The 20642-nt window shown below is 39.2% G+C and overlaps 1 protein-coding gene across 15 annotated transcripts in view; it reads right to left on the bottom strand.

The window, feature by feature from the left end:
- Positions 1-20642, bottom strand: part of LOC129354773 (pleckstrin homology domain-containing family A member 5-like) — a 128628-nt gene that overhangs the window by 36975 nt on the left and 71011 nt on the right. For 10 of the 15 annotated variants that reach the window (XR_008605194.1, XM_055024277.1, XM_055024276.1 and 7 more), the window contains 4 exons: positions 8369-8537; positions 5184-5288; positions 4380-4452; positions 901-1001 (listed from right to left, as the gene is read on the bottom strand). Coding sequence is in view for 14 of the 15 variants with exons in the window: in XM_055024277.1 (XP_054880252.1) it covers positions 901-1001; positions 4380-4452; positions 5184-5288; positions 8369-8537 (448 nt within the window). In the remaining variant the exon portion in view is untranslated. Of the gene's footprint in view, positions 1-900; positions 1002-1334; positions 1424-1459; positions 1482-2879; positions 3509-4379; positions 4453-5183; positions 5289-5408; positions 6078-8368; positions 8538-20642 lie in introns of those variants that run through there. The other 5 variants (XM_055024273.1, XM_055024279.1, XM_055024280.1 and 2 more) reach the window with 5 other exon arrangements.

Genomic DNA, 20642 nt, shown 5'->3' with positions numbered 1-20642 from the left:
GATAAACCCTGAGACTGTGGTAGAGGTAATATTCCTGCCTGCTTGGTGAAGAATAAGATCCCCAGCTGTCCTTAGCAATAGCAATGCTGAGTAAGTAAACAGAAAACAACTGGACTTGATTTTGCTTATCAGTGCCAGATTTGTAAATGTAGCCAGAGCTTTTATGCTGGTATGGTCATTTAATCAATAATATCACTTTTCATCTGAATACTGATGTCAGACACATTGGAAACTCTTTGGAAAGAAGCAGCAATTAATACTTTACTGTTAATTAACAAACAAAGTATCCCAGCACTAATCTGTCAGTGGTGGCAGATGGTTCTTCCACTGAGTCAGGGTTTGGTCCTGCTGGAGGTTTCTTCCTGTTAAAGGGGAGTTTTTTTCTCCCCACTGTTGCTACACTCATGTTTGGTATGAGGGATTGCTTATTAAACAGTAACACACGATGCATGCAATTGTCACTACATACTTGTCCAGTGAATATTGCAATCAGTGACTTGATGCATTGACTCACAAGCCCATCAAGAGTCTTGATGGGTTTGCTTTGACAGAAAACTTTTTCAACCAATGTGAATAATGAGCTAAGCTTACTGTTTAATAATTAGGAATAACTGGAATACATGTGTGTTTGAATTGAAAGAACTTTTCTGGCCTCCAGATGACATTTGTTGTGAAATGGAATTACATACATCAACTAAATTGAAATGTTTCACTTGAACAGATGTTAATGAAAAAGTGAATTGAAATGTTTGTTTTTCAGTTAATTGCATAATATTTCTGCTGAATAATAGTTGGCCAATAGATATTCATAGAGATTCTCCTGAAAAAGTTAAGACCTCACTTTTACTTTCTTAGACATTTATTAACATTTTGGATCAAACAACATTTAGAAGGGTTTACCTTGAAGGCATATTTCTTACTGATGTGATCGTCCACAGACAACATGGAAATGTGAAAACTGGGCAGCAGGATACTTCCCAGGATGCTGTCCTCCTTTTCATCTGCAGAAATGACAAAGGAAAGTTTGACATAATTCAGCAAGACATTTAAACCTGAAGTGAGTGTCTAAAACTGAACCTGTCTGAAGTGGTTTGTCTGTCAAACATGAAGGCTGAGGTATAGAAACGTTGGTTTTAGATGTCAGTGATTAATCATTTACTCTTGTTTGGTTGTATAATATTTGCATATTTACACATATCTGTTTTTGACTTGAGTACTTTTGACTTGAGTACTTGTAAATACTATACAGCATATTGCTGATGGCTTAGTGAAATACATGCCTTTCAAATTGTTTTAAAAGTATTCATAAAAACAGAATGCCTGTGCCCGCCCACCTGCTTCAGGACATGATGTCACCCAGATGACCCTTCACTGTGGATACCCCCTATTGGCCACTAGTGGAATTTTCTCAACAGATGGGAATCTTTATCAAGGATGGAATAAAGAGAGCAGCCCCTTTAATAACTTCTTCCTTCCTCAGTCTTTTCCTCAAACGACCAGAGTCACCAATGCAAAAAAGGAAAAAAATGTCCTGAAACCTGGTGCTTCAAAGAAAACATGCAGCAAAATAACAGGATGCAGTTTCTATTTTATGCATGTGAAAATAACCAGCAAGGTGGTGGAGTTACTGCCTGATGTTTTGAAGAAAAACAAAGCAGCAAATAAAGAAAACATTGGGGAACATGTTTTTCTTTTAGAGCAAACTTAACAACCTGATAAAGAAGTCTGGTTCTGGTTTTGGGAAAGACTGTGGAACCTCTGGAGATTTTCATGAAATCAAGAAAATGATGGGAAACCCTGAACATCCTGTTCATCAGACTGTCATACAACAGCAGAGTGTCTTCAGTCAGAAGCCTTTCTAGACCGTAATACAGACTGCTTTAGGAGTTCCCTCATGTCCAGCAGTCTCTGCAACAATGCATTAAAGAACTGAGAATAATGTGACATACAATATTTAATTTTGGGATCAGAAAAAGGATGATCTGAATTCAAATGAATGTTACGGTCTGGTCCATGTTCTTTAAAACAGTTTATGGTTTTCGTAAATAAAGAAGCCACGCCTCCTCCTTTTTTATGTTTTCTATTCTCACTTAAAAATTGTAGTTAGGAGGCGCTGATTCAATTCGTACAATTTGGTCATTATTGTCAAGTTCCAAGTCATTTGTGTAAAAGCTCAAGTCAAGTCAAAATTCTCTGAAAATGTATTCAAGTCAAGTCTAAAGTCATAATAATGGTGACTCATGTCTGACTTGAGTCCAAGTCCTGAGTTCCCACCTCTATCATACTATATACTGTTTTAAATCTGACTTAGTTTTTATTGAGTGACAGTCTGCTCTGGACTGACCTTTCTAAAATTGAAGGTCCATGTGGAACCTGCTGGAATGTGTGTATCGAGCTTCAGCAGGACGCACACTTAGAACTTTGATAAATGGCTTTAGTTGTTCAAATGCCAGCTTTGAACATCAGTGCATCATCTCACTTTGCTATAGAGTGCATGTAAATCTAGTGGTTGATTTCACTCTGGCAGGGAGGCTCGTCGTCTTCCCCCCAGGCGAGGAATAAATGCAGAGGCTCCAAATTCTGCTGGCATCTCTTAGAACCAAGTGATCCAGCAAGTCGGAGAAAAATTAAAATAAGAGGTGGTTCATCATTAGGCAGACAAGGACGTTGTCTTCCTTGAGGGTGTCCCACCTCTCACTTGTCTAGCTCGCAAAACCAATAAAAATATGATTCCTCCTTGTGTTTGTCATCAAAATGGCAGCTGATTGCATTCTGGGAGCAAATAATTTGTCACTTTAGAAAGATGGAAAATCTCCTTTTAAGTGTTTAGTAGAAATGACGGATGGACAGATACACTATGTGAAGAGAAGGTTCTGTTGGGTGCTGGAACCTGGCCTTGTGGGGAACCTTTTCTTTGTCCATCAGGAGGTTGTGGTCGGTTGGAGGGCGGTTCCTGCGCACCTCTATGTATTCGGCATCATCACCGCCAGCATAAGAAGAGCGGGCGGCCAGTTCTCCTGCGCTTCAGTGTTAACCTCTAATGGTACTCTGAGCCTAGTCCTCTGTGTTTTCATCTGTGTTCCTGACGACCTGAATCTGTCCTTATATTACTCCTTGCAGGAATACCCTCCGACGACTATTCCATCAGTGACTTCTGAGAATCCCTCCTTCCGTCAACTTTCCGGCTCCAGTTCTCCTCCCTGGCGGATGCTCCTCACTTCTCCCAGTAAACTCGTTCTTGAATTGTTTGTTCCAGTTTAAACATACCTCTCACCTCTCCTCTCCCTGCCTTCAGCACAAAGACGATTCTCATCCAGTGGAACCCGAGACAAACCACAATCCACACACATTATTTATGTTTGAACAATCAAACTTTATTCATCTGAACCAATTTCCATCTCCTGTTTGTGCTTCTGCATGTGGGTCAAGCGTGTAGCTTTGATCATGACAGGTTCTTCAATTAGTGTGGCCCTTCAGCATGGGAACGATTCCATAAACTGTAATAGTCCTTATTAGAATGACATTGGTTTAGTAACAAAAACACTATTTTCATTCTACTGAAAAAATGATTTTGTTATCGTCTTGTTACATTGATGCATTAAATCCAACCATTGGACTGCAGCTGGGGCAAAGTTTAGAATTTCTTAAAAATCATTAACACATTTTGTATTTTATTAGTATTGTATGCGGCAGCATAAAGTAGTGCATAATAGTAAGCAGGATGGAAAATAATACATAGTTTTCAAAACTTCTGTAGAAATAATCTGCAAAGTATTCTATGCTTCTGCTTCCAGCATGTATCATTACTGGAGATCTACTTTGTGAGATAGAGTCTTGGTGAAGAATGTAATCCTGCTTTAAACTTTTCCACAACGTCTGAAAATGTGCTGGGTCCCTTGGTCTCTAATGTTCTCCAAGACCAGAACCAGAACAGCCGAATTTCGATCCAGATCGGATTATACAGCTGGACTCTGTTAAAACCATTAAAACACAGTGTGTGGTTGTAACATGACAAAATGTTAACACACTTAAGGTGTCTCTTCCAGCATTCTGTGTATGTGTACGCGTGTGTGTGTATGTGTGTGTGTATGCGTGTGTGTGTGTATGTGTGTGTGTATGTGTGCATGTGTATGTGGTCTTGTATTTGAGAAACTATAAGGCCCATTTTTCCAACAACATTGTGAGGACTGACTGCTCCTTCAATCTCCATAAGAGGAAGTGCTGTTTTTGTCATGGTGTGAATAAAAAATTAGGTTATACATAGGTTTAAGCTACAGAAATGAATGGAAATCAATCCCAAGTTCCTGGCCGTCAAGACAGAAAGACATACTGTGTGGGCGTGTGTGTGTGTATGTATGCGTGTGTGTGTGTGTTCTCACCACGGTAGTAGAAGAGGCACATGTCAGACAGCACAAACCACCTCTTTTTCCACAGCTTCATGCCTGTGCTGTCCTAAAGTCAAAGGTTGTACAAGAACAGACAGTTAAAATTTAGAAATTACTCCAACACCCACAAACACACACCATTTATCTTTCTTCACTCTGTGTCCTTTCTGACAAGTCTTACTTAGCAATGTTTCTCTCATCCTCCTTAATTTTTTTGCATAGAGCTGAGGACCAGATTGACCTGTCACCACTACAGCACCACTATTTACCAAGAGTCACACTCGGCCATTGACATTGAGGACAGGGGCTCTGGGTACATCCTCCTGACATTTCAATGTGGGGTTTTACCTGTGGGTGGAGGTAGGTAGGAGACGCTTTGAAGTGAAATATTCACTTTGAAGTAAGTATAATAGTAACCCTATTATAACAGTAACCCTAACCCTAAGTGAATTGAATGCCATCTCAGTGGAAAAAACCCTAAAAAAAAACTGAGGCAGAGCTAATGTCTGCATATATAGTTGGAGCAAGTTGAATAGTGTTCTGTAAGGCTTTTAGTGGGCTGGAAATATCTTACTGTGACAGTGGAAAGGTAGCAAGACAACGAACCAATGCACAGTCTCGCCAAGTAGTTTAACAACACAACTCTGGATTCACTATGTTCAGTATGGACTCTTTATTGACAGAACTGAACCAAACTTTGGTGACTTCCTCAATCTTTCTTTTCAACTTTACATAAAAGTTGTTACATGTTTATGTACAATGTTACATTTTACATTGTTTATGTTGAAAAACCATTACCTGTTTATAAAGCCAGTTTCTCTTGACCACAGGGGCATTAAGGTTCCGCTTGATGGAGTTGGATCTCTTGCCAAAATTGTGGACTTTTTTGGATGACCTAGAAGGCTTCCAAAGCACAAAAATGAAAGTGAATAATTAATACCTGCATGTTCTTACAGACTAAAAAGCTTAAGGTAAAAAATGACTGAAACTAGGATTAAGATTGCTGTAGTTGACTGTACTCACAAACAGGATCAGGCTTGAGTGCAAACTCCTTATTGTTCTTAAAAATATACCAGACGTGGACTCTTCCAGAATAAGTCACATCATAATAGAAAGTAGACAGCAAGAAGGATTTCACGTCTTCATTCTTTAAGTTAAAAAGTTTCATAATTTCCCGCAGCTTGAAAATTTTCTATTTCTATAAATTCATATCATATTATACTTTTAAAAAGAGAAAAGAGAACATGTTTTCACTATTCAGACAGAGGCAGGCAAGGGGAGGTTCTCTACCACCTTTGCTTCCTCATTTTATGTCATCATCAAGTGTCCATAAGAAGCAGAACATATTGTCAAGAAAATCTGAGATCATCCCACTTCCCCATGCTGGAGATTTTAGTTAACAGTTACAATAAATAAAGTTACCTTTAAAATTAGTCACACAGGTGACATCTAGATCCAACTGTAGACCCAGGCTGCAATAAAATAAATCTGGTTGTGTGTGTTGTTTTGTCTCCTGCAAACTTAGCTTTAATTATACTTATTTTTTCTACCTAATCATAAGAAATCATAGTCAGAGAGAGAGATGAGACAGGAAGAGCAGGAAAAAAGAGGAAGTAAGTTTCCAGCTTGCAGCTGTATAAAAATAGCTGAGACTATTCCTTGTTTAAAAGCATAAAAATTTTAAAGGATAAAATCTAAACATTTTGAGTAATTAGATAAGATTTAAAGTAAAGTACTAATATTAATATTGGTTTACTTATAACAATATTTACACTTGTGGGAACAAGTAACTGTAACTTTGACATCAAATAATTACAAAAATAGATTATTCCTGGTTTCTTTTCAGAACATCTGTAATAACTCACATTATAAGAGTAAAAAGTTATGGTGTCAAAAAATTATAAATTAATGCTAAATCAAAGAAACTAAAAGGGTTATGAATATGATTTTAACATTGAATGGTGTAAAACGTGTAACTGCTATTAAAGATCACTGATGATGTGTTGGAGGTGGATAGTAGGTGAAAGGTAAAAGGTCAGGGGTAAAAGGGCAACTAACAGGAGAGCAGAGATGATCAACGCCTTATTTGGAGATAGATGGTTGAACAACTTGAACGTTTCAAGGAAAAGCCAAGAGAGGAATGTTGAGCAACCCTGAGACATTAGCACAGACATGAGGACAAAATGTCTCTGACAGTGATGGATATGAGATCATCTGTCCATACAGTCAACCAATGAAACAAGCACAGCAACAGTGTTAGCCAATGCAAATGCACCAAAAGGCTGGATAAACCCAATAAAAAGAGAGAGCAAAAGAGGAATCTTTGGTTGGATCCTCCAGGCAGCTTTGAGCCAAGACCGAGACGGACAAAGAACTCTGCAGCTGAAGGAGATCCGGGGCCACAGAGCCGAAGACTGTCCTGCGCACGGGGACCAACCCATCAGCCCCGCAACATGTGGCTTCAAATTGCACTTCTCTCATCAATTGGGCTCAAACCCCAATGACAAAGATAAAGACCCAAGTCCTGTGTGACCTCACCATGGATGCAGAGATGAAAGCTCATCAGACCAACAGAGATCCCTGCCTTTATCAATCAACCTCTTCCTCCTGCTGCAACACCTTCATCATCGATCCAGTTCTGGGGTTTGAAACACCAAACTTCATCTCAAAGGTTCCTTTTTTAGTTCTCAGTATCAGCGTTAGGGAAAGACAGGCTAGATGATTGATTTTACTTATTTGATTATTTCTGCTACTTAATTAAGCTGTACTGACCCTTGCAAAATTGCTTTACTAATAAAATATTTAGCATAAAGAAAATCTAAAAGATGTTGTGGACATTCAATTAATGAGTCACCTCAAAGTTCTTTGATGGTAGTAAAATAGCTGTGATGTTTGATTCTGGGGAAGAAAACTAGGGAATGTTTTATAGGTTGCTTTAGCCCAAATTTAAAACAACATCCTTGGGACTCGCCAGAGTCACTAAAACCAACCTGATTCAGTAACAAGTGCAAGTTGTAATCAAGAGAAGGAGCGACCGTTAACAGATGTGCTCTGTGGAACTAGTTGGCTGCAGGCTGCTCAGTCTGGCTAATTCACAGGGGGAAGAAGGACGAGACATCTGGATGGAGGTCGTAGAAATCAGGCGAATCCTTTCTAGAAACCAGCTTAAACAGAGTTTCCTTCAGTTCTGGATCGGGTAAATCCCAGCAGATTTAGGAAACTCAATTTACCCGTTAGATGGAGAGATGGTAGCACATGTCCCCTCTCAGAAGAGGAAGTAGTGACTGAGAGAGGAGAGAATGAAGAGGGGAGGGGGGAGCGTCAAAACGACAATATGAACCTGTTTTAAAAGGTGACCTTACATCAAATTAAAGTTACAATGAATTTAATGTGATATAATTAATGTTGGTCTTAAGAATGAAATATTTTGAGTTGTAACACCAGCAAATTTATGAACTAGTGTTTGAAGAAAAATCACAACCCAAAGTCACTTTTATAGCTGATAAAAAAGTGCTAACAAAGACAGATAAATGTGTCACTTCAAAGGAAAGATATTCTACATCTTTCCTGTATGACAGCTTACTCATGCAGGTGATAGGAGCAGATGTGCTTTGACTAAACTGAGATGAAAGGAAATTGTCCATTCCATTTTATTTAACACATTAGATCCATGTACTGAGGATCTATTGTACTGTTCAGTTTCTATTCTATTATTTTAGTTTTAACAGTAACTCACTCTCAGCAACAGATAAGAGACAAACTCAAACTCAGAGATGACCCAGTTACCCCTCCCTTCTACTATCATTCAGGTTTGTTCATGACAAATATTACAGAAATTAATAACATTGACATTCCAAAAAAATCCAGGAACTATGATCAAAACTATTGGTTTATTTAAACCAAGATTAGGTTAGAAATGCAAAATTAACTTCTTCTAAGTGCTGCAAATACCGCAGAGTAAATATTGTGTGAAAGGCACTTACCCTGGAAGATGAGGTGGTGGTGACAGTAGTGACAGTTGTAGCTGGGCTGCCAGGGAAGGTGCTGTAATCTGAGCCACCAGTATAGTTGGAGGCCTCACTCATGATGCTCATGGGACGCTGTTTCTTGTCAGTGCTGCTTTCCTGCTCTGCTGAAGCCTTTGGAGCTGGTCTGAAAAGAGGCACAAGCCAGAAATTTGAACATATTCTGAAAAAAATATTGAAAATATATCCTATATACTGACAATTAGTAATATTGTAATTGATAAAGCTATCTCTTGTCAAATGTTCTGTGAGCAAAGCAAGCATAGAAAAATAAATAATATAATAGTTTCAGATCACAGTTATCCTTGAGTTCAAGGCAAGTTTGAAAATATGTGCATGTCATATCTTGGCGAACGTTGTTCGCCAAGGTTCGGATTGAGTTTACAGATCTAAACATGCATTTTTCTTTTATCATTTGCTAATAAAACATCTGATCTTTTGAACTGTGTGAGATTGAATATACCCAAAGTTGGCAACAAATGGTGAAAATAATCGCAGATGTTCTAAGGACAAGTTCTGTTATCTGTTGTGTTCCAATATGTCCACATATACCCTAATTTTACTGTTCAAACAGATTAGACTAAACACAGGGACAAGGCCAGAAGGTGGTCCTGCTGGCAATTGAGCATCTATAGCCTTTGATGCAAAATTTATAATAATAATAATAATAGTAATAATAATAATACTTTATTGATGCCCTGAAGGAGAGGAAATGCTGCTTGGCCCAGCATAGCACACACACACACATACGAACACACACACACACACACACACACACACACACACACACACACACACACACACGCACACGCACACACACACACACACACACACACACACACACAGTGTTGTAGACACTCAGCCTCATACACAGCAACCCAAAGCAGACAAACATTTCTATCATCATTTTAGTGAAGTTCTAGCCTCACTGATTCTTCATTGAGACCGGATAACATCAACCAGTCTTCCTACATTAGACACTTGGGTAAAATGTACTCTGTCATTCACTTTCTGATTTCCCATTCTTTAACCATTTAGTGCTGCTTCTTACTGATAAAGATCAAAATGCTTTTTGTTTGTTCGTTGCTTTTTTGCTTCCCACCCTCTAGCATAAGGTGCAAATAAATGTAGTATTTATTTGCTATCTAATATAAGCTGGTTACCATCAGGTGGCACAGAAACAAAATAATAAAGAGCAGCTCTATGATCATTTAGTTCATAAAGCTATGGCTGACGAGTGTTTCTACTGTGTAGTGACTGATCCCACTACCACGTTGACTGGAGTGCTGCCAATCTTTAAGTCTTCTTTTGCCTGCAAAGTAACCAAGGACTGTTGTAAAGCAATGACCCAGCACCTTCACCTCATCACAAAGGGCCCTGCTTCATTCTCTCTGCTGGAGCCATTAAAAGTAAGAAGAGCAAAGTGAAACACAAGGATGACTGGCGTGAACAAACATGAACAAAGATGTACGTGCCATTGGGAAAAGCTATAAACTTAGATAAAGAAAGCACAAATCAGGAGTGGAGGACAGAGATGGTGCCTGAATCCAGCTATCATTCTTTGATTGATGACTTAAACCAGTGGTGCTCAATATGTCGATCGCAATCTATCGGTCGATTGCGATCTATTGGTCGATCGCGATCTATCGGTCGATTGCGATCTATCGGTCGATTGCGATCTATCGGTCGATTGCGGGAAGATTTTGAGTGGACACTGAAACCAGCACTTCCTCTTCTGACGCGCTTATCAAAATAAGAATTTAAATTAACTAATCACCCACCACTGTGTTCATGAGAGGTTTATTAAAAATCCACAACTATATATCAAGCCTGGAAACCTGATATCGTAACGGATTGAATGTTTTTAACATAATCTTGGAGGACGCAGGCGGTTGCCACGGCAACAGGTGTGTTTAATGACAAAGAGAGAGATTAAAAAGGTGCATGAGTTGATCACCTGTTCAGGTTATTTTACCTTTGTTGACCTTTGCTGTGGTTCATTACAGAGTTTCTGAACGATCAATAAACGATAAACTTGGACTGGTGACGTCGTTCGTTTGCAGTAAACGTGTCACATCAAATAGGACAAATATATTGAATAAGTTTTAACAAATGGTTTCTGCCACCATGATTATGTGAAATGAAATAAATTTTATCCCAGATTCAGAAGATTTGCCTTTACTTTAACAGAGCTCTTTGGTTCCTCCTATCAGTCTGCAGTTTCTCATACTGAGGTCAATGTTCAGATCCACCAGAACTGACTGACAGCTGCTGACCTCAGATTTCCAACCAGCTTGAGACTGAGAAACCAGTAACCTGTTGAAACCAGTAACCTACTGAAATCAGTAACCTGTTGAAACCAGTAACCTACTGAAACCAGTAACCTACTGAAACCAGTAACGTGTTCAAACCAGTAACCTACAGAAACCAGTAATCGACTGAAACCAGTAACCTACTGAAACAAATAACCTGTTGAAACCAGTAACCTGCTGAAACCAGTAACCTGCTGAAACCAGTAACCTACTGAAACCAGTAATCTGTTGAAACCAGTAACCTGTTGAAACCAGTAACCTGTTGAAACCAGTAACCTACAGAAACCAGTAACCTGCTGAAACCAGTAACCTGCTGAAACCAGTAACCTGTTGAAACCAGTAACCTACTGAAACGAGTAATCTACTGAAACCAGTAACCTACTGAAACCAGTAACCTACAGAAACCAGTAACCTGTTGAAACCAGTAAACTAATGAAACCAGTAACCTACTGAAACCAGTAACCTACTGAAACCAGTAACCTGCTGAAACCACTAAAACTGAAACCAGTACTGAACCAGTAACGTGTTCAAACCAGTAACCTACTGAAACCAGTAATCGACTGAAACCAGTAACCTACTGAAACAAATAACCTGTTGAAACCAGTAACTGCTGAAACCAGTAACCTACTGAAACCAGTAACCTGCTGAAACCAGTAACCTGTTGAAACCAGTAATCTGTTGAAACCAGTAACCTGTTGAAACCAGTAACCTACTGAAACCAGTAACCTGCTGAAACCAGTAACCTGTTGAAACCAGTAACCTACTGAAACCAGTAACCTACTGAAACCAGTAACGTGTTCAAACCAGTAACCTACAGAAACCAGTAATCGACTGAAACCAGTAACCTACTGAAACAAATAACCTGTTGAAACCAGTAACCTGCTGAAACCAGTAACCTGCTGAAACCAGTAACCTACTGAAACCAGTAACCTGTTGAAACCAGTAACCTGTTGAAACCAGTAACCTGTTGAAACCAGTAACCTACTGAAACCAGTAACCTGCTAAAACCAGTAACCTACTGAAACCAGTAACCTATTGAAACCAGTAACCTATTGAAACCAGTAATCTACTGAAACCAGTAACCTACTGAAACCAGTAACCTACAGAAACCAGTAACCTGTTGAAACCAGTAAACTAATGAAACCAGTAACCTACTGAAACCAGTAACCTACTGAAACCAGTAACCTGCTGAAACCACTAAAATACTGAAACCAGTAACGTGTTCAAACCAGTAACCTACTGAAACCAGTAATCGACTGAAACCAGTAACCTACTGAAACAAATAACCTGTTGAAACCAGTAACTTGCTGAAACCAGTAACCTACTGAAACCAGTAACCTGCTGAAACCAGTAACCTACTGAAACCAGTAAACTAATGAAACCAGTAATCGACTGAAACCAGTAACCTACTGAAACAAATAACCTGTTGAAACCAGTAACTTGTTGAAACCAGTAAACTAATGAAACCAGTAACCTACTGAAACCAGTAACGTGTTGAAACCAGTAACCTACAGAAACCAGTAATCGACTGAAACCAGTAACCTACTGAAACAAATAACCTGTTGAAACCAGTAACCTGCTGAAACCAGTAACCTGCTGAAACCAGTAACCTACTGAAACCAGTAATCTGTTGAAACCAGTAACCTGTTGAAACCAGTAACCTGTTGAAACCAGTAACCTACAGAAACCAGTAACCTGCTGAAACCAGTAACCTGCTGAAACCAGTAACCTGTTGAAACCAGTAACCTACTGAAACCAGTAATCTACTGAAACCAGTAACCTACTGAAACCAGTAACCTACAGAAACCAGTAACCTGTTGAAACCAGTAAACTAATGAAACCAGTAACCTACTGAAACCAGTAACCTACTGAAACCAGTAACCTGCTGAAACCACTAAAATACTGAAACCAGTAACGTACTGAAACCAGTAACGTGTTCAAACAGTAACCTACTGAAACCAGTAATCGACTGAAACCAGTAACCTACTGAAACAAATAACCTGTTGAAACCAGTAACCTACTGAAACCAGTAACCTACTGAAACAAGTAACCTGCTGAAACCAGTAACCTACTGAACCAGTAATCTGTTGAAACCAGTAACCTGTTGAAACCAGTAACCTACTGAAACCAGTAACCTGCTGAAACCAGTAACCTGTTGAAACCAGTAACCTACTGAAACCAGTAACCTACTGAAACCAGTAACCTACTGAAACCAGTAACCTACAGAAACCAGTAACCTGTTGAAACCAGTAAACTAATGAAACCAGTAACCTACTGAAACCAGTAACCTACTGAAACCAGTAACCTGCTGAAACCAGTAAAATACTGAAACCAGTAACCTGTTGAAACCAGTAACTGTGAAACCAGTAACCTGCTGAAACCAGTAACCTACTGAAATCAGTAACCTGCTGAAACAGTAACCTACAGAAACCAGTTGACCTGAAACCAGTAACTACTGAAACATAACCTGAAACCAGTAACCTGCTGAAACCAGTAACCTGCTGAAACCAGTAACCTACTGAAACCAGTAATCTGTTGAAACCAGTAACCTGTTGAAACCAGTAACCTGTTAAACCAGTAACCTACAGAAACCAGTAACCTGCTGAAACCAGTAACCTGCTGAAACCAGTAACCTGTTGAAACCAGTAACCTACTGAAACCAGTAACTACTGAAACCAGTAACCTACTGAAACCAGTAACCTACAGAAACCAGTAACCTGTTGAAACCAGTAAACTAATGAAACCAGTAACCTACTGAAACCAGTAACCTACTGAAACCAGTAACCTGCTGAAACCAGTAAATACTGAAACCAGTAACGTACTGAAACCAGTAAGTGAAACCAGTAACCTACTGAAACCAGTAATCGACTGAAACCAGTAACCTACTGAAACAAATAACCTGTTGAAACCAGTAACCTGCTGAAACCAGTAACTACTGAAACCAGTAACCTGCTGAAACCAGTAATCTGTTGAAACCAGTAACCTGTTGAACCAGTAACCTACTGAAACCAGTAACCTGCTGAAACCAGTAACCTGTTGAAACCAGTAACCTACTGAAACCAGTAATCTACTGAAACCAGTAACCTACTGAAACCAGTAACCTACTGAAACCAGTAACCTGTTGAAACCAGTAAACTAATGAAACCAGTAACCTACTGAAACCAGTAACCTACTGAAACCAGTAACCTGCTGAAACCAGTAAAATACTGAAACCAGTAACCTGTGAAACCAGTAACCTGTTGAAACCAGTAACCTACTGAAACCAGTAACCTACTGAAACCAGTAACGTGTTCAAACCAGTAACCTACAGAAACCAGTAATCGACTGAAACCAGTAACCTACTGAAACAAATAACCTGTTGAAACCAGTAACCTGCTGAAACCAGTAACCTGCTGAAACCAGTAACCTACTGAAACCAGTAATCTGTTGAAACCAGTAACTGTTGAAACCAGTAACCTGTTGAAACCAGTAACCTACAGAAACCAGTAACCTGCTGAAACCAGTAACCTGCTGAAACCAGTAACCTGTTGAAACCAGTAACCTACTGAAACCAGTAATCTACTGAAACCAGTAACCTACTGAAACCAGTAACCTACAGAAACCAGTAACCTGTTGAAACCAGTAAACTAATGAAACCAGTAACCTACTGAAACCAGTAACCTACTGAAACCAGTAACCTGCTGAAACCACTAAAATACTGAAACCAGTAACGTACTGAAACCAGTAACGTGTTCAAACCAGTAACCTACTGAAACCAATAATCGACTGAAACCAGTAACCTACTGAAACAAATAACCTGTTGAAACCAGTAACTTGCTGAAACCAGTAACCTACTGAAACCAGTAACCTGCTGAAACCAGTAACCTACTGAAACCAGTAATCTGGTGAAACCAGTAACCTGTTGAAACCAGTAACCTACTGAAACCAGTAACCTGCTGAAACCAGTAACCTGTTGAAACCAGTAACCTACTGAAACCAGTAACCTACTGAAACCAGTAACCTACTGAAACCAGTAACCTACTGAAACCAGTAACCTGTTGAAACCAGTAAACTAATGAAACCAGTAACCTACTGAAACCAGTAACCTACTGAAACCAGTAACCTGCTGAAACCAGTAAACTACTGAAACCAGTAACCTGTTGAAACCAGTAAACTAATGAAACCAGTAACCTGCTGAAACCAGTAACCTACTGAAACCAGTAACCTGCTGAAACAGTAACCTGCTGAAACCGTAACCTGTTGAAACCAGTAAACTAATGAAACCAGTAACCCGCTGAAACCATAACCTGCTGAAACCAGTAACCTGTTGAAACCAGTAACCTACTGAAACCAGTAACCTGTTGAAACCAGTACTGCTGAAACCAGTAACCTTCTAAACCAGTAAATATGAAACCAGTAACCCGCTGAAACCGTAACCTGCTGAAACCAGTAACCTGTTGAAAAGTAACCTACTGAAACCAGTAACCTGTTGAAACCAGTAACCTGGTGAAACCAGTAACCTGCTGAAACCAGTAACCTTCTGAAACCAGTAACGAGTTGAAACCAGTAAACTAATGAAACCAGTAACTAAGGAAACCAGTAACCTACTGAAACCAGTAAACTGCTGAAACCAGTAACCTTCTGAAACCAGTAACCAGTTGAAACCAGTAAACTAATGAAACCAGTAAACTAATGAAACCAGTAACCTGCTGAAACCAGTAACCTGTTGAAACCAGTAACCTACTGAAACCAGTAACCTGTGAAACCAGTAACCAGCTGAAACCAGTAATCTACTGAAACCAGTAACCTACTGAAACCAGTAACCTACAGAAACCAGTAACCTGTTGAAACCAGTAAACTAAGAAACCAGTAACCTACTGAAACCAGTAACCTACTGAAACCAGTAACCTGCTGAAACCAGTAAATACTGAAACCAGTAACCTACTGAAACCAGTAACGTGTTCAAACCAGTAACCTACAGAAACCAGTAATCGACTGAAACCAGTAACCTACTGAAACCAGTAACCTACAGAAACCAGTAACCTGTTGAAACCAGTAAACTAATGAAACCAGTAACCTACTGAAACCAGTAACCTACTGAAACCAGTAACCTGCTGAAACCAGTAAATACTGAAACCAGTAACCTGTTGAAACCAGTAAACTAATGAAAACAGTAACCTGCTGAAACCAGTAACCTACTGAAACCAGTAACCTGCTGAAACAGTAACCTGCTGAAACTGTAACCAGTTGAAACCAGTAAACTAATGAAACCAGTAAACTAATGAAACCAGTAACCTGCTGAAACCAGTAACCTGTTGAAACCAGTAACCTACTGAAACCAGTAACCTATTGAAACCAGTAACCAGCTGAAACCAGTAACCTACTGAAACCAGTAACCTACTGAAACCAGTAACCTACTGAAACCAGTAACCTGTTGAAACCAGTAAACTAATGAAACCAGTAACCTGCTGAAACCAGTAACCTACTGAAACCAGTAACCTGTTGAAACCAGTAAACTAATGAAACCAGTAACCTACTGAAACCAGTAACGTGTTCAAACCAGTAACCTACAGAAACCAGTAATCGACTGAAACCAGTAACCTACTGAAACAAATAACCTGTTGAAACCAGTAACCTGCTGAAACCAGTAACCTACTGAAACCAGTAATCTGTTGAAACCAGTAACCTGTGAAACCAGTAACCTACTGAAACCAGTAACCTGCTGAAACCAGTAACCTGTTGAAACCAGTAACCTACTGAAACCAGTAACTACTGAAACCAGTAACCTACTGAAACCAGTAACCTACAGAAACCAGTAACCTGTTGAAACCAGTAAACTAATGAAACCAGTAACCTACTGAAACCAGTAACCTACTGAAACCAGTAACCTGCTGAAACTAGTAAAATACTGAAACCAGTAACTGTTGAAACCAGTAAACTAATGAAACAGTAACCTGCTGAAACCAGTAACCTACTGAAACCAGTAACCTGCTGAAACAAGTAACCTGCTGAAACCGTAACTGTTGAAACCAGTAAACTAATGAAACCAGTAACTGAAACCAGTAACCTGCTGAAACCAGTAACCTACTGAAACCAGTAACCTGTTGAAACCAGTAACCTGCTGAAACCAGTAACCTTCTAAAACCAGTAACCTGTTGAAACCAGTAAATTGAAACCAGTAACCTGAAACCGTAACCTGCTGAAACCAGTAACCTGTTGAAACCAGTAACCTACTGAAACCAGTAACCTGTTGAAACCAGTAACCTGTGAAACCAGTAACCTGCTGAAACCAGTAACCTTCTGAAACTAGTAACCAGTTGAAACCAGTAACCTATTGAAACCAGTAACCTGCTGAAACCAGTAACCTATTGAAACCAGTAACCTACTGAAACCAGTAACCTATTGAAACCAGTAACCTACTGAAACCAGTAACCAGCTGAAACCAGTAACCTACTGAAACCAGTAACCTACTGAAACCAGTAACCTATTGAAACCAGTAACCTACTAAAACCAGTAACCTGCTGAAACCAGTAACCTATTGAAACCAGTAAACTAATGAAACCAGTAACCTGCTGAAACCAGTAACCTACTGAAACCAGTAACCTGTTGAAACCAGTAAACTAATGAAACCAGTAACTGCTTAAACCAGTAAACTAATGAAACCAGTAACCTACTGAAACCAGTAACCTGTTGAAACCAGTAACCTAATGAAACCAGTAAACTAATGAAACCAGTAACCTACTGAAACCAGTAACCTGCTGAAACCAGTAACCTACTGAAACCAGTAACCTGTTGAAACCAGTAAACTAATGAAACCAGTAACCTGCTGAAACCAGTAACCTACTGAAACCAGTAACCTGCTGAAACCAGTAAACTAATGAAACCAGTAACCTACTGAAACCAGTAAACTAATGAAACCAGTAACCTACTGAAACCAGTAACCTGTTGAAACCAGTAAACTAATGAAACCAGTAACCTGTTGAAACCAGTAACCTACTGAAACCAGTAACCTACTGAAACCAGTAAACTAATGAAACCAGTAACCTACTGAAACCAGTAACCTGTTGAAACCAGTAAACTAATGAAACCAGTAACCTGCTGAAACCAGTAAACTAATGAAACCAGTAACCTACTGAAACCAGTAACCTGTTGAAACCAGTAACTAATTAAACCAGTAACTAATGAAACCAGTAACCTACTGAAACCAGTAACCTGCTGAAACCAGTAAACTAATGAAACCAGTAACCTACTGAAACAGTAACCTGTTGAAACCAGTAACTAATGAAGCCAGTAACCTGTTGAAACCAGTAACCTGTTGAATCCAGTAAACTAATGAAACCAGTAACCTGTTGAAACCAGTAACCTGAAACCAGTAACTAATGAAACCAGTAACCTGCTGAAACCAGTAAACTAATTAAACCAGTAACCTGCTGAAACCAGTAACCTACTGAAACCAGTAACCTGTGAACCAGTAACCTGCTGAAACAGTAACTAATGAAACCAGTAAACTAATGAAACCAGTAACCTGCTGAAACCAGTAACCTACTGAAACCAGTAACCTGTTGAAACCAGTAACCTCCTGAAACCAGTAAACTAATGAAACCAGTAACTAATGAAACCAGTAACTACTGAAACCAGTAACCTGCTAAACCAGTAACTAATGAAACCAGTAAATTAATGAAACCAGTAACCTACTGAAACCAGTAAACCTAATGAAACCAGTAAACTAATGAAACCAGTAATACTGAAACCAGTAACCTGCTAAAACCAGTAAACTAATGAAACCAGTAACCTGCTGAAACCAGTAAACTAATGAAACCAGTAAACTATGAAACCAGTAACCTACTGAAACCAGTAACTTGTGAAACCAGTAACCTACTGAAACCAGTAACCTGAAACCAGTGAACTAATGAAACCAGTAACCTGCTGAAACCAGAAACCATAACCTGCTGAAACCAGTAACCTACTGAAACCAGTAACCTGTTGAAACCAGTAACCGCTGAAACCAGTAACCTGTTGAAACCAGTAAACTACTGAAACCAGTAACCTACTGAAACCAGTAACCTGCTGAAACCAGTGATCTAATGAAACCAGTAACCTGCTGAAACCAGTAACCTACTGAAACCAGTAACCTGTTGAAACCAGTAACCTCCTGAAACCAGTAACCTGTTGAAACCAGTAAACTACTGAAACCAGTAACCTGTTGAAACCAGTAACCTACTGAAACCAGTAAACTACTGAAACCAGTAACCTGCTGAAACCAGTAAACTAATGAAACCAGTAAATTAATGAAACCAGTAACCTACTGAAACCAGTAAACTAATGAAACCAGTAACCTACTGAAACCAGTAACCTGCTGAAACCAGTAACCTACTGAAACCAGTAACCTAATGAAACCAGTAACCTGCTGAAACCAGTAACCTACTGAAACCAGTAAACTAATGAAACCAGTAAACTAATGAAACCAGTAACCTACTGAAACCAGTAACCTGCTGAAACCAGTAAACTAATGAAACCAGTAACCTACTGAAACCAGTAACCTGTTGAAACCAGTAAACTAATGAAACCAGTAACCTGCTGAAACCAGTAAACTAATGAAACCAGTAACCTGCTGAAACCAGTAAACTAATGAAACCAGTAACCTACTGAAACAAATAACCTGTTGAAACCAGTAACTTGTTGAAACCAGTAAACTAATGAAACCAGTAACCTGCTGAAACCAGTAACCTACTGAAACCAGTAACCTGTTGAAACCAGTAACCTGCTGAAACCAGTAAACTAATGAAACCAGTAACCTGCTGAAACCAGTGAACTAATGAAACCTGTAACCTACTGAAACCAGTAACCTACTGAAACCAGTAACCTGCTGAAACCAGTAAACTAATGAAACCAGTAACCTGCTGAAACCAGTAAACTAATGAAACCAGTAACCTGCTGAAACCAGTAAACTAATGAAACCAGTAACCTACTGAAACCAGTAAACTGTTGAAACCAGTAACCTACTGAAACCAGTAAACTAAAGAAACCAGTAAATTAATGAAACCAGTAACCTACTGAAACCAGTAACCTGTTGAAACCAGTAAACTACTGAAACCAGTAACCTGCTGAAACCAGTAACCTGCTGAAACCTGTAAACTAATGAAACCATAAATTAATGAAACCAGTAACCTACTGAAACCAGTAAACTGATGAAACCAGTAACCTACTGAAACCAGTAACCTAGTAAACTACCAGTAACTAATGAAACCAGTAACTTGTTGAAACCAGTAAACTAATGAAACCAGTAACCTGCTGAAACCAGTAACCTACTGAAACCAGTAAACTAATGAAACCAGTAACCTGCTGAAACCAGTAAACTAATGAAACCAGTAACCTACTGAAACCAGTAACCTGCTGAAACCAGTAAACTAATGAAACCAGTAAATTAATGAAACCAGTAACCTACTGAAACCAGTAAACTAATGAAACCAGTAAACTAATGAAACCAGTAATCTACTGAAACCAGTAACCTGCTAAAACCAGTAAACTAATGAAACCAGTAACCTGCTGAAACCAGTAAACTAATGAAACCATTAACCTGCTGAAACCAGTAAACTAATGAAACCAGTAACCTACTGAAACCAGTAAACTGTTGAAACCAGTAACCTACTGAAACCAGTAACCTGCTGAAACCAGTGATCTAATGAAACCAGTAACCTGCTGAAACCAGTAACTACTGAAACCAGTAACCTGTTGAAACCAGTAAACTACTGAAACCAGTAACCTGTTGAAACCAGTAACCTACTGAAACCAGTAACCTGCTGAAACCAGTGAACTAATGAAACCAGTAACCTGCTGAAACCAGTAAACTACTGAAACCAGTAACCTGTTGAAACCAGTAAACTAATGAAACCAGTAACCTGCTGAAACCAGTAAACTAATGAAACCAGTAACCTACTGAA

The sequence above is a fragment of the Poeciliopsis prolifica genome, unplaced genomic scaffold (assembly GCF_027474105.1).
Source record: "Poeciliopsis prolifica strain line A6 unplaced genomic scaffold, Auburn_PproV2 SCAFFOLD117, whole genome shotgun sequence".
Taxonomy (NCBI): Eukaryota; Metazoa; Chordata; class Actinopteri; order Cyprinodontiformes; family Poeciliidae; genus Poeciliopsis; species Poeciliopsis prolifica.
Note: the sequence above shows the minus strand (reverse complement) of the source record. Positions and strands in the feature narration are given on the sequence as shown.